This window comes from Neophocaena asiaeorientalis, unplaced genomic scaffold (assembly GCF_003031525.2).
Source record: "Neophocaena asiaeorientalis asiaeorientalis breed wild unplaced genomic scaffold, Neophocaena_asiaeorientalis_V1.1 scaffold170, whole genome shotgun sequence".
In the NCBI taxonomy this organism is placed as follows: Eukaryota; Metazoa; Chordata; class Mammalia; order Artiodactyla; family Phocoenidae; genus Neophocaena; species Neophocaena asiaeorientalis.
The window spans coordinates 188,318-203,697 of NW_020172463.1; the positions used below are offsets into that span (position 1 = coordinate 188,318).

At 39.1% G+C, this 15,380-nt stretch overlaps 1 protein-coding gene across 1 annotated transcript in view; it reads left to right on the top strand.

The window, feature by feature from the left end:
• Positions 1 to 15,380, top strand: part of RELN (reelin) — a 360,093-nt gene that overhangs the window by 184,977 nt on the left and 159,736 nt on the right. The window contains exons 11-15 of the mRNA XM_024738082.1: positions 2,381 to 2,493; positions 3,831 to 4,039; positions 4,798 to 4,926; positions 5,619 to 5,728; positions 9,311 to 9,377. Coding sequence (XP_024593850.1) covers positions 2,381 to 2,493; positions 3,831 to 4,039; positions 4,798 to 4,926; positions 5,619 to 5,728; positions 9,311 to 9,377 — 628 coding nt within the window. The remainder of the gene's footprint in view (positions 1 to 2,380; positions 2,494 to 3,830; positions 4,040 to 4,797; positions 4,927 to 5,618; positions 5,729 to 9,310; positions 9,378 to 15,380) is intronic.

Genomic DNA, 15,380 nt, shown 5'->3' on the forward strand with positions numbered 1-15,380 from the left:
TCATCATTTTAAAGTCTTGGCTCCTTTTGGACTTTCTTCTTCTGTCATTCTAGGCTGGATGAGCCTCCCATGTGGGTTTCTGTTCTCTCTGAAACTCAGGTGCAGTTCACGAACTGTTCTTGAGAGAGCAGAGAGGATTTACAGGGAACAAATTTTAATGAAATTAGAGAGAATTGTTGTTTCAGTTCCTATGTCTCTGGATGTGGTGCTTTAAACCCACACTGCCTGTGACCTTTCACCTTTTTTTGTTCTTTTTTGGTAAGTCTTTAATATGGGCTCAATAGTCAATTCTTAAAAGTTACATTTTAAAAAAGAGAATTTAATTTTCATGGAGGTCTTTCCCCCACCTCTCCCCCCCTTCCAGACTGTCATTTTGAATGGCTTTACTTGCTATATTTACTATAATCTTAAAGTATGTAATGAAATGCTAAAAATATGATATCAGTTGTCAAAATCATGAGATTTTTCTTGACAGGTTGCTGCCATTGAACAATAAACATCTTTTAGGATGAGGTCTGCATTATCCCTATATCTGGCTTCTCTATTCTCAATTCAGATTACTTAACTCAGTAAATATTTATTATATGCCAAGTTACATATGTCTGACAGATGTAACATGCCAGATTTCACAAATACCACCATCCAAGTTACTTCTGTTATCATGGTCTTTCTTGTACTGGTCAGGTTCTAGCTTTCTTACCTAACATCACATTTCAGTAATTTCTCCCCAGGATCAGATCCCAGTTACCCAGATCGAGTTTAAGCCAGACACTTGCAATAATTGACACTTTATTTTTTTATACAGATGGTGAGTCTCAGGCTTTTTTTTTTTTTCTTGCGGTATGCGGCCCTCTCACTTGTGGCCTCTCTTGTTGCGGAGCACAGGCTCCAAACGCGCAGGCTCAGGGGCCATGGCTCACGGGCCTAGCCGCTCTGCGGCATGTGGGATCTTCCCAGACGGGGGCACGTACCCGTGTCCGCTGCATCGGCAGGTGGACCCTCGACCACTGCGCCACCAGGGAAGCCCTCAGGCATTATTTATTGATTTTATTAGATTAACTCTTAAAGGGTAACTTTATTCGGTTGCGGAGCACAGGCTCCAAACGCGCAGGCTCAGCGGCCATGGCTCACGGGCCCAGCCGCTCCGCGGCATGTGGGATCTTCCCAGACCGGGGCACGTACCCGTGTCCGCTGCATCGGCAGGTGGACCCTCGACCACTACGCCACCAGGGAAGCCCCTTGAGGTTGCTTTTTTGTCACCATAGAGTATTAGCAACAAAAATAGCCTGTAGATAAAAATTAACATTAATGGTGGTTGATTTAAGAACTGGAAGAGGGTTTTTTTAAAAGATAATAATAAAAAGTTAATGTTATAAATTTTGGACCTTAGGGGTAGAATATTTGCCAGGAAATCCATGTACATATCACCACTCCTGCTATTATGTTTGGTGCTGTTATGAAGGATAATGGTGAGTGGGGAGAGGTTTCTGGTTAGACATGTAATCCTTTAAAATCCAGGTTAAGCTGACAATTGATAGAAGCCAGCAGTAATAAGGATTATTGGCCGAATGCGGTAGAATAGAGGGTCAAAGGCTGAGACATAACATCAACTCCTGGCTCTTCCACCAACTGGTTAAATTATCTTCAGTTTCAGGTACTTGCTCTGTTATTCAGTTGCATCATCAGGATGATCTTAACTACCTCTCAGTTCTAACTTTATATCATTTCATATGACTATAAAGTAGTGTGATAGGGAGTAAACTACTCTGTATAGCTTCCAAGAATCAAATGAAGTACCAAAAGTAAAAATGTAAAATGAGCGACATCTAAAATACAAATACCCCAATAAAGATGTTAAAAAAACATCTTTTTCCTAAGTACTAAAAAAAAAAAAATGCAAATACCTAATATGTGCTAAAATATTAAAGATACTACATACAACAGTTTAAGTAACACACTGCTTCAGAAATCCTTGATTCAGTGAGTCACCACAATTTTTTTAAAACCATAATCAATAGGTTCTGAACTTTGGCCATAAAGACCTCAAATATAAGGAAGTACTGGTTTATTAAAAAGCAGAGCACACTTCTTTAGTGAGAGTTAAGATATGGACAGGTAGTCACAGTTTGTTGCAGACTATTATTTGAGTAATCTCATTAAGTAAATAGTTTGGCCTTCACAAATGTCAAGTCTTTGATCTTTAGCATGGCCTATCTGAACTATCTTCATAAATTTTTCCTTTGGGTCTGGTTACCTTTGTTTAGGGTCATTCTTAAGTGACACCTGGGTTTCATAATTATTTTTTATCCTGAAATTTAACACTACGTTTTACATGTTAATGGATGCAAGGTGGTTCTAACACTTAAAATTTTTTGTGCAGGAGGGATTTGTGACCCTGGAGAGTCTCATGAAAATGATATCATCCTGTATGCAAAGACTGAAGGAAGAAAAGAGCACATTACACTGGATACCCTTTCCTATTCCTCATATAAGGTACCCATGCCAATCTGTGTCAGACGGCCCCACCCCAGTCCAGGTCAAAACCATGAAGACCATGCTAGATGCCGTGCTAGAGGATAAATCTCTCTTCTGGCAGCCAAGGAAGTTGCCACATTTCTTTAAAACAGTGACATGGACATTATTTTAGCGTTCACTTTTTTTTCCTGATATAAGCAAAAAGTGAGGTTTTATCAGGAAGAGTGAATTACAGCCCATTAGAGACAATAAGGAGGAGCCCAGTACTCTGACAATTATTCTCATCCCTAAGAAAGCCCTAAAAGTGGCTCTAACTATGCAGCTTCACAGACTTAGCATCAGGCATAGTGACTATTAATTTAGCATTTGAGGTTTCCTAGGCAGAAGACATTGTAAAAGTACAGATTGCTATTACGTTTGATTTTTTCTTTGATAATTTGAGCCAGAGATTGAGTCTTTTGAGCCAGAGATTTGCCCTTTGGATTTAGGACAGATGTTGGCTCTAGTTATTTGCAAACATCTTCAAAATTATGTGATGCTTATCACAAGGTATAAAATTATCCTTTTCTAATAGTAGATGTATTTGTGCTGAGAGTACACTCACACATTCATTACTAGTTAGCCTTCCCTCCACGTTGATGGCACCTTCGGGACTTTAAAAAGCTTGAACACAGCCAGCCTCTAGCATCTCATAGCTTCAGTTAGGAAGACAGGAGATAAACATCAAGGCTAATTAGGGAACAACCAAAGAAAGTATCCAGTACACTCCACATGCTACGGTCACCCAAGTTATACCATTTGGGATTTCATAGTGGACCACTCTTCCAGCTGTGACTAGGTAGGGTTACACCCGCTCTGGTCAGCTGCATGCCTCAGACCAAATCAATACGTCAGTTATTGTGGATTAACTCTTTGCTCTGGCTGTCTCCACTTAGAGTCCTATTTTCAGAATACCTAGTTTGTCAAAGAATTCATATTATACAATACACTTTAAAAGAAGACTGATGATGAAATGTCAAGTTGCTTTTATCTTGTGCTAAGGTACATAAAATGGATACATATGCTTTGATAACTTTTAAAGACCTTAAACCAGTTTATCTTCAGGTAGAGAGGGCCTGATCAGTCACACACAGGGAGTTCCGGGTGTCTGCAAAGGAGGAATTCTGAGTGACTAAAATGAGTGCCCCATGAGGACAGCATCTTCTACATGACATAACAAATGGAACATACAGAATATTGCTTGGTGCTTAATCAGTGGCAGTTATGTACATAGTAATTGCAAGATTGAATTTAGGAGAATTCACAGACTCCCGTAGGGAAGGTTATGAGTGATTTTGGTTTCCTTTGTTTTGAAGGTTCCATCTTTGGTTTCTGTAGTCATCAATCCTGAACTTCAGACTCCTGCTACCAGATTTTGTCTCAGACAAAAGAACCATCAAGGACATAATAGGAATGTCTGGGCCATAGATTTTTTCCACGTCTTACCTGTTCTCCCTTCTACAATGTCTCACATGATACAGTTTTCCATTAATCTGGGATGTGGAACACAGCAACCTGGGAACAGGTAGGAAGCCGCATTCTATGCGCCTGTGGACAAATTAACGATGAACACGTGGACTTGGCTATTAAATCAGAGCAACTTCTCAGTAGCTTTTCAGCTGAATTTTTAATAAAATGTCCATTAACAAAATACACACTTTCCCTCAAAGGAAGAAAAAAGTTCTTCAATTAATATGTAGAGTATGATTAGATAGATTTTGATTAGAAATGGCTTTATGCTAAGAGCTTGGTCTTAGGTATCAGAGGTGTTTGGAGGAGCTGTGGCAGCCATCCATTCCGACAGATTGCTGAGAGAGCAGAAAAAACAACCAAAGAAAAGCTTGACCCCAGTTGGTTAGTGACCCCGTAATAACAGGCACAGAAATCAATTAGCACTTCAAGAGCTATGACTTCTCGGTTTCACTTGCTGAAGTGTTGCCCTTGTCCTTTCTAAGGATTTTGTCAGTCTGACATTCACAGGATGAAGCGGCAGTGTGAGACATGGTAATTGCCTTGCCATCTATCAGATTCAGGAGCACAAACTCAAGTTCCCATTCGCTGTCTTTAAAACATATTTTGTTTCTATAGCAGTAATTTAACTGCTTGCTTGCCTTTTGAAAGCTGGTCAGACTTCAGTAGAGTGGAAAACAATCACTTTGGAAACAGCATCTTAATTTGTACAGTAGTTCTACAGATGTTTAATGTACCTCGCCAGAGATGAGTCATTTCATTACATTTGTTATCTTTGCCCCTTTTTTGTTGTGCTTGGTCTGGTGTTATCAGTGTCAGCTTAGAGTTTTCTACCAACCATGGGCGTTCCTGGTCCCTGCTCCACACTGAATGTTTGCCTGAGATCTGTGCTGGGCCACACCTTCCCCACAGCACGATCTACTCCTCGGAAAACTACAGTGGGTGAGTGCATTCTAACATAGCAAGAGATCTGAATCCATGTTGCAGACTCAAAGTCGATGAGTAAGCCTGAGATTAGTGTTTTTGGCATAACAGGTAAGGAAGCTGCCTTCTCTTTTTCATCTGATTTAGTAGTGATCTCATTTTTAAAACAGACAGTAACTTTGGTAAATCTGATGCAAGATCACAATTTGTAGAGTCATTCATTCTTTAGGTATTTGGCTTTTATATTTTGGATTACATAAATTTAAGTTCTATACGATGACCCTATAGTTACTGCCATAAGGCTTATTGCCAAAATACTTACTTAAGAAAAGATAGACAAGTGGAAGAAAGTCAAGCTTTGGAATTGAACCTGGGCTCAAATCCTGGTTCTGCCGGCTATTGATACTTGTGTAATGCTATTTACTCTAACTTTCCACGTAAATTAAGGACAATGATTGACCCCCTTAAGGACTGTTAAGAGAATTAAAGATGACTATGTAAAATACTTGCCACTTTACAGGATAAGCACTAGATAAATAGATCAACAAACTCCACAGGTGAATTTAAAGAGTTCATTACCAAACTTAAGTGCTATCTTAAGCATACAGAGACTAGAACTTCAAAAGCATGTAAAATAGATTCAAAAGATGTGAACATGGATGTGAAGCTGTTTTGTGCTAAGAAGCTCTTTTGTGCTAAATTTCTTGCAGGTGGAACCGAATAACGATTCCCCTTCCTAACGCAGCACTAACGCGGGATACCAGAATTTGCTGGAGACAAACGGGACCAATCCTTGGAAACATGTGGGCAATTGATAATGGTTAGTTTATGTCTGTCATAATCATATGTCATTGATGTAGCGTCTTCCTGTGCTTTTGTTCATCAGCACAGACTTAATCACCCTTCTTAGTCATGGTCTCACGATTCATTAAATGCCCTTTCTTCCCTTTCTCCTTTGCATTCCGTTAGAAGCCCAGGGATACACAATCAGAAAAAAAGACAGTGGAGTCAGCAATATTAGACTTATGTTTCAACATACATTATTTTAAAAGGCATAAAGTTGTGAAACTCAGACTTGCAGTTGATGACAAGGGATATCCTAACATTTTCCCTGAATGTTTTCTACAAAATTAACATACATACCATCCTGCATGTATTAAAATAAGACCCATTCTTCTCTTAGTAGCTACCACAACATCTGGAATGCTTCTCATGTAGATGCAGACACCACACATCAGGAAACATCATCTCTAAAATGAAACTTCTGAAGTGAAACTTTTACCTCTTTTTCAGAAAATAGTATAAAAGGAAAATTCAGAAATACACAAAATATCCTATGTTATCTTTAATTTTTAAGTGAATTGTTGATAAACAATGTTGTTGCATTACATTAAAGCCAATATCACTTATGACAAGTGCACTGAGAAAAGATAATATTTAATCTATTGGAGTGCATGACCGTAAATTTCTTATATTTTTTATTAATAGCCAACTCTTTTAATAATTCTCATTACAGGCAGATTCATAGATTCCCTATTTTCAGAGAGTATATAAATCTGACTGAAGAGTTATACTACAATGAAGTAGAGGGAAGGAAGGAAGGACAAAATATCAATACTTAAGCAAATTTAGTAGTATAGCCACTGACTTGTGTCCATTTTATAAAGCAGGAAAAGCCTACACTGTTGTTTCATACTGATTTTCCATCTCTTAATAATATTTTTGTTATTTTTGAAAATATAAAAATTGATACATAATTCAAGAAGTTTTACATTCTTGAAACTCAGGAGTAACTTCAGGCAAGATAATTTGGTGATGAGCCAATGTAAATTTTTTAAACAATCTGTATTCAAAGAAGACCAATAAAAGACCCAGACTTCAAAGACCTTATGAGCTGTATGGATATAAACATATGGACACAAACATAGTGTATTTGCAAAAATGTCTAAGGATGAATTTGTTAAGATGGAATTTCTCCATTGGTAGACTACTTTGCATAGTATTTGAATTAATACACCTGTTAATTAGCTCTAGGGAATGAGTATGTGCCTCTGGTTTATGGGATATGGATGACATTTTCCTGCTGTCATACTTTTCAGTGGTCCTATAATGAACTTAGATTACTTTAAATAATCATAAAAGAAATTGGAAAGTCAGTAATGAAATAAAGCATATAAGGAAACTAAGAGCACAAATGAAGTCACATAAGCCTGTGAAAAGAATATCTAAATTTCCTAAAGAAGGCTAATAAAACATGATTCTAAGTCAGAAAGTCAGAAAGTCCTGAGTTCCCAACATCAAGCTTTGAGTAGAATGAGAAAAGATAAAAATACATGGAATAGGTATGGTTAGGAGTGTGGGTCGAATGCAGAACTAGAGGCAGAATCTCTTAAATTCTGACATTATTCTATACATGAGGCTTTTGCGGAAGCAGAACCTGCTCTCTGGTTTCTTTCAAAGGCAAGGGGAGGACACACTGTCACTCCCTCCCAAGGGAAATGTGTGTCAACTTGCCAAAGAACCCTTGAAGTCTCCTCCATTTCACTATGGAATTTCAGAATTATATCAAAGAAAAAAAACAGAAAAAAACAGATCAATATTGGAAATTATCCTGAAATTCTTAGCAAAATGGAAGATCCTAGAGCCCAATATGTTTATTACCACTTTTTAATTTTTAAAACTGGATTGCATCAATGATAATAGTGAAGAAAACTATCTTTTCCACACTCTTAGAAAAACAGAGCCTGTAAATTTACTCATACTGCAAATCCTAATGACTTCACCATTAGCAGGGGAAGATGACAACAAAATTCTTATTTCCAATTTTTTCATTGACTTGGAAAGTCTTATTCTACTGTTGAGTTTTTTTAATGATGGGGACTTTGTGATGTATGACATTGGTACACTATAGGGCAGCCCCGCAGAATGCAATGAACCGCTTACAGGACTTAGAGCAAATCCTACAACAGCCATAAAATCAAGAGGGCTGGGAAAACAATCCATACACTCTTCCATGTTAAAGAAGGATGAAGCCCCTTTCTGATTCCTCAGCACTCGGTGTCCAGTGGAGCCATCAAAGCAGGTGGGGCAGGAAGGTGGTGAAGGATACTTGACTCTAGTATGAGATGATGATCATAACCATATGGTGCCAGGTTCCAGGCATGAAACATTTAGTTTATTCTTTCCTCAAGGAATATTATCCCACTTTAAAGGATAGGGACACATAGGCTTAGACAGGATAAATCACTTATCCACAGTTTCCCATGTGAAGCCAAAATTTGAATCCAGGGTTTTTTGACACCTAAAACCAATACCTTTTGAACAACTGAGCCTGCTATCTAATCTCTTCCTAAACCAACAGTTTCCTTGAGAAAGAGTTTTTCCACTGGCCTGCTTTGCATCTCATTAGCTCTCATTTCCCTAACAGCTGCACCTGTTAACTGACTTCCAGGGATTAAATGCTTGTAGAAGCATAGACCACAGGAAAGTTTTTTTTAAAAATAAAATTGCTTAACTCTTTTGATGTGATTACAAGACAGAGGAGAAAATGATAATGAATAGTAAGTTTGTTTGTGCCTGAAATTGAATACGGGAGGTCTCAGTAACCATTGCGTCTCTAATTCCTCATTGGTTTGTCCCACTTTCACACTATTTGGTATGTTACTGATTGTACTGATTATCAAAAGTTTAATATCTTTAAATGTATTTGAGTCTGAGTATCTCAGAACCTACCATTCGACAGTCAGGGGCCCTTTTCTCAGCATTCCCAAGGTTAGAATTTAGGTTTGTAAGATCATTATCAGTCAAGCCCACCATTTAAAAAAAGGTCTGCATTGTAGAGAAGACTTTATGCTCAACCATAGATTTTAACTCCCCACTTCAGGAAGGATGAATTAATGTTTAGAAATACATACAACAATCATCTGAAGTGGTATAGATTTTCCTCAGATGAAAATGAAATTATAGTTTTTTAAATTAAATTATAATCTATTTATTTTTTGATATATCAAATTGAGCCTTTCTAAATTCTTTATTTCCACCTGAAGAATATAAACTTTGTGGAGAGTTCAAAACAGAAGCACTAATATTCTGCCTGAAATCATGTTAGCTGAAGAGACTCCATTAAGGAACCCAAATCATGTGGCCCTACTTTCTCTGCTATGGAAGATTAAAATCTTGAAAGGATTATTTAAGTTAAAAGAGTTCTGTTAGATTTGTAACTAAGCACTTAGCTTGTCACGCAGCACTCTATATGTCATCTGGATTCCTGTGCACAACATACATACAAGGAATGAGATTTCATGGGTATTTGCTTCACAAAATTGTTTCACATGCTGATGGTGTTCTTGGTCGTCTTTCCAGTGATTTTGCCATCTTTCACATGCTCTCTTTTGCCCTGCAGTTTATGTTGGTCCATCGTGTCTCAGATTCTGTTCTGGCAGAGGACAGTGCACTCGACATGGTTGCAAGTAAGCGGTTCTGAGTAATATCTATACTTCTCTTTTTTGATATGTGCTTTATATACGGAAACCGTGGGTCATATTAGTTTGTTTTAATTTCCGTTTTAGGCTTTTAAGGTCTTTGCAAGACTAAAAGTAGCATACTCCAAATGGAATTTAAGTGTAATAGAATATTAAACGTATTTTGTAAGTGGAAGTTGCTTAATAAATAAATTTTCTGTTAGGCTAAATTGTGAACAGATGTAGCATACTTCATGTAAATTCGTGAACAAATTTGAATTCTTCATAGTTTGATGGCTGCCTTTTCCATCTTTAGTTTCTTCAATATGGTATTTCCCCATAAACTTGTTCTAGTGTTCATGAGTCATATTTTAATTCCTGGCATGCTTTGTAAATGAATTATAAAAATCAATAATGACCCATAGACCCAATGTTCAAGGAAACTGGAGTGGGCCAAATTAACAGATTTGATAAGAAAATTCATCATCTCTAAATGTAACTTCAAATCTTGCTTACTTTTGAAAATCTTTTGAGTCTTCAAAATGATATATAAAGAATTTTATATAATAATGATGTTGAATATGAAGTATGAAATTATACATAAACAGTTTAATATCCGGTCACCATCAGAGCATTGCATTATATTTATTTATAGCAAGAATAGATAGTCATTATGTCATTCACCTATAATATTTAATTATAAGATATCCTGAGAATTACTGAAACCACAGTCTTTTTTATACAGGTAAGTTTTCAACAATGGATCATCTAGTCTCTCTTCTTGTCCTCCAAACAAAAAAGAGTCATTAATTAGCCAGTTAAATAATTAATTAATGGAAAACTCATTTTAAAAAATCATTAAAAAATCATAAAAGTGCTTTGAACCTGATCATTTAGAAATTATATATATGAGCCAAGACATTGGTCACCACTGAGATTAGAGTGTCGGGTTAACTTTGTTATTTAATTGAAGTATACTTGCTTTACAATGTTGTGTTAGTTTCAGGTGTACATCATAGTGATTTAGTATTTTTGCAGGTTATATTTCTTTATAGGTTATATAGTTCCCTGTGCTATACAGTAAATCTTTGTTTTATCTATTTTATATATAGTAGTTTGTATCTGTTAATCCCCTACCCCTAATTTGTCTCTCTCCTCTCCCTCTCCCCTTCCATAACCACAAGTTTGTTTTCTGTGTCTGTGAATCTGTTTCTGTTTTGCTATATACATTAATTTGTATTATTTTTTAGATTCCACACATAAGTGATATCATATAGTATTTGTTTTTCTCTGCCTGACTTATTTCAAAAAGCATAATATTCTCTAGGTCCATCCACATTGCTGCAGATGGCAGCATTTCATTCTTCTTTATGGCTGAGTAATATTCCATTTTATATATTATATGTTCCACATCCTCTAATGTAAATCATCTGTAATGGGCACTTGGGTTGCTTCTGTATCTTGGCTATTATAAGTAGTACTGCTATAAACATTGGGGTGCACGTATCTTTTCGAATTAGAGTTTTTGTTTTTTCCGGATATATACCCAGGAATGGAATTGTTGGATCATATGGTAGTTCTGTTTTTAGTTTTTTAAGGAACCTCCATACTCTTTTCCAAGTAGCTGCACCAATTTACATTCCCACCAAAAGTGTACAAGAATTCTCTTTTCTCCACATGCTCTCCAAAATTATTGATAGGTATGTACTTATTGCCATTTTATTTCTTGTTTTCCAGTTGTTTTTATAGTTCTTCTTTGTTCATTTCTTTTTCCTATTGTAGCTTGATGATTTTCTTTTGTAGTATGCTTGAATTTCTTTCTTTTTGATTTTTGTGTATCTCTTTTATATGTTTTATTTGTGGGTTCATATATGTTGACCCATAATTATATCTACTTGCTTTAAACTGATAAAACTGATAATTTAAGTTCAAATACATTCTAAAAAACCTACATTTTTTACTCTCCTCACCCACATTTTGTGTTTTGGCTGTCATTTTTTACATCTTCATGCTTATCCCTATACTGTTTATTGTAGTTATGGTTGCTTTTATAATTTTTCTGTTTTTTAATCTACATACTGGCTTATTTAAGTGATCTTCAGTCCTCACTATATATTTTCCTTTCCTATTGGGATTTTCCCTTTCCTATAGGTTCTTGCTTCTTTTTCCATTTAGAGGAGACCCTTCAACATTTATTTTAGGGTAGGTTTAGTATTGCTGAATTCTTTTAGTTTTTGCTTCTCTGAGAAGTTCTTTGTCTCTCCTTCTGTTTAAAATGATAATCTGGCTGGGTAGAGTATCCTAGGTTGCAGATTCTCCCTTTCAGGACTTTGAATATACCATGCCATTCCCTTATGGCCTGAAAAGTTTCTGCAGAGAAATCAACCGATAGCCTTATAGGGTTTCCCTTGTGTATGACTGTTTTTCTCTTGCTGTCTTTAGAATTCTCTATCTTCAACTTTTGCCATTTTTATTATATGTCTTAGTGTGGGTCTCTTTGGGTTCATCTTGTTTGGGACCCTCTGTGCTTCCTGCACCTGAATGTGTTTCCTTCTTTAGGGTGGGGAAGTTTTCAGCCATAATTTCTTCAAGTACATTTTGATCCCCTTCTCTCTCTTCTCCTTCTGGAACCCATTATGCATATGTTGGCATGTTTTATATTATCCCATAGATCTCATATGTTGCTTTCATTTTTTTCATTTGTTTTTCTGTCTGCTGTTCTGATTAATTTCCATTATTCTGTCTTCCAGATCATTTATGCATTCTTCTGTATTATTTAGTTGGCTATTCATTGCTTCTAGAGTGTTTTTTATCTCAGAAATTGAATTATCTGTTTTTGATTGGGTCCTAGTTCCTTGTTAAGATGATCTGCGTTTATATTGATAGTCTTTCTTAATTCAGTTAGCATTTATATTACCAACTTTTTTTTTTAAATGCACAATGTGAGAGTTGTGATTTGACTTTTAAGAATTTTCTTGTCTTTTATAAATTTTTTTTGGCCATGCCACGTGGCACGTTGGGTCTTAGTTCCCTGACCAGGGATTGAATCCACACCCTCTGCATTGGAAGGGCAGAGTCTTAACTACTGGGCAGCCAAGGAAGTCCCTATTACCAAATTTTTGAATCCATGTCTGGTAGACTAATTATCTCTGTTCCATTATTTTTTTCAGGGGTTTTCTCTCTCTAGTTGCGGTGAGTGGGGTGGCCACTCTTCGTTGCAGTGCGCGGGCTTCTCATTGCGGTGGCTTCTCTTCTTGTGGAGCATAGGCTCTAGGTGTGCAGGTTTCAGTAGTTGTGGCACGCGGGCTCAGTAGTCGTGGCGCACTGGCTTAGTTGCTCCACAACATGTGGTATCATCCTGGACCAGGACTCGAACCTGTGTACCCTGCATTGGCAGGTGGATTCTTAACCACTGTGCCACCAGGGAAGCCTAAGGGGGTGTTTTTATGTGAGAGCATCCCCATGTAGACTGCATGTGCCCAGTGTCTTTGGTGTGAGGACTGGATTTGACGTGGATGCCAGCCACATCTTTCCTCAGGGTCTGCTGGCCACTATCACCTTGATAGGGGGTGTGGTTGATGCTGGAGGAGCTAGAGCCTGTGCAAGGTGTGAGGCAGGACTTCCTCTCTGCTTCATGAGTGTTAGAGCCATGTCAGGGGTGGGGTCTGCTCCACAGTTGCTGGAGGGGAAGACCTGAGGGTTGGGCTCCAGCTGGCTCTGTTCCCTTTAAGTGTACGTTATGCCTTCTCCTGGCACTGGGGCCTTTGCCCCAGTGGAGGAGAGTGCTGAAGTAAGTGAGGCTACTGCACTTACAGAAGTCTGATGTGCTGCTTGTGTAGGTATCTGCAGCTCTGCTCAGATGCAACCCAAGTTTGCATCCTTTGCCTGTTGTCATTTCCTAGGTCTAGTGCAAGGTTGTGGCATGGAGTGAGCAGAGCCAGAGAGTTTGCTCGGCTGGGACTGGGGGTCGGTGCTTGTGGTTGCAGGAATTGAAGCGGCTGAGCCGCCATCAGAGGTCTGGGTTGCTTCTGGGGTGTGTAAGCGCAACAATGGCCGCCGCCGCCCCACATGGACCACATCCCAAGCCCCCAAGCCTCCTCTTGGTCCCTAGATTGAGTTTTCTCCCAGGACCTGTCTTCCCCAGATGGAGCACCAAGCTGTGGCATGGAGTGGGCAGGGTTGGAGCATTTGCTTGTCTGGGAGCCAGTCGCAGGGGCTTCAGCAGCTGCACTGCCATCAGGGGTCTGTGCTGCTTTCATGGTGCTGCCAGAGTAAGCTGCACTGCCCCACCCAAACCCCAGGCACGCCAGGCTGCTCCTGTGCCCCATATCAAGTTTTCGCCCAGGACCTGGCAGCTCTAGATCCAATGCCAAGCTGTGATGTGGGCAGGGTTGGAGCATTTGTTCAGCCGGGAATGGGGGTCACAGTGTGTTGACCGTGGGGGCTGGAGGAGCTGTGTTGTCACCGGGGGTCTGGGCTGCCTCAGAAGCACTGTTTAGTAAGAAGCAGCAATGGCCGCTACCCTACCGAGACCACACCCCAGGCCATTTCTGCGTCCCTAGATGGAGTCTTTTCCCAGGTCCTGGTTGCCCTAGATCCCATGCCAAGCCATGTTGCAGAGTGAGCAGGACCGGACTGTTCACCTAGCCTGGATTGGGGAGCACGGCGAGGTAGCAGCCGCTGGTCCAGAGCTCGCTCTGCCCTGTCTGTTGGCAAGCCAGCACCCGTGCGTTCCTTGCGAGTGGAATCTAGGCTTCTCCAGCCCTTCTGTCTGTCCCAGCTGTTCTCCCAGCAGCCAAGGGGGCTTGTCTCCTCCATGTAGGACCCCAGGACTGGGACGCCCAGTCTGTGGCTCACTTCCAAGGGTGAGGGTCCAACCATACAGTCCTTCCTTTCCTCTTAGACCTCCCAGAGGTACAGGTCCCAAACTGATGCCTTTTTTTCCCACCCTGCCTGGTTACATGGCCATCTTTCTTTGCAGCCTTGGCTGTATAGGAGTTCTTCTGCCGGTTTCCGGTTAGTTTTCCATGAGAATTGTTCCACATATAGGTGTATATATATCTTTTTTTCTTTGCGGTACGCGGGCCTCTCACTGTTGTGGCCTCTCTCGTTGCGGAGCACAGGCTCCGGACGCACAGCCTCAGCAGCCATGGCTCACGGGCCCAGCCGCTCCACAGCATGTGGGATCTTCCCAGACCGGGGCACGAACCCGTGTCCCCTGCATCGGCAGGCGGACTCTCAACCACTGCGCCACCAGGGAAGCCCAAGGTGCAACCTTTTTGATAAAATGATGATAACTATAACCCCCCCCAAAGAATATCCAATACACATAAAATTTGGCGTTTGATTTCAGTACATTCACACTCTCCATGGACCCTCTGTGAGGCCAGCATAGATCCCAGTTTCTGCACTAGTGCTAAAGAAGTAGCCTTATGAGTTGTGCCATAATATCACTTCATTGGTACACTTGCTTTATAAAAGCTTATTTCACAGACTCACAGACATAGAAAACAAACTTATGGTTACCAAAGGGGAAAAGGGGTGGTAGAAGGATAAATTAGGAGTTTGGAATTAGCAGATGCACTCTACTATATATATAATAGATAAACAACAAGGACCTATTGTATAACACAGAGAAATATATTCAATATCTTGTAATAAACCATAATGAAAAAGAATATATGTATGTATAACTGAATCACTTTGCTGTACACCAGAAACTAACACAACATTATAAATCAACTGTACTTCAATAAAAAATTAAAAATAAATAAGTAAAAATAAAAGGCTTGCTTCAAATTTTAGAGTGTTTTGAATGCTTAGATGAGAACCCTGCCACCCACCCAAAAAGACACCAATTTAATTTTATAATGGGAAACATAGTAAATATAGTGAGAAAGAAATAGTGCAGTAAAAATAAAGAATTTGAAACTAATTCCTGATGAGCAAACTCCTTAAAATATAGAAAGTTTCTGATATTCAATTATTAAGTCATCTGTGATGAGTTTTCTC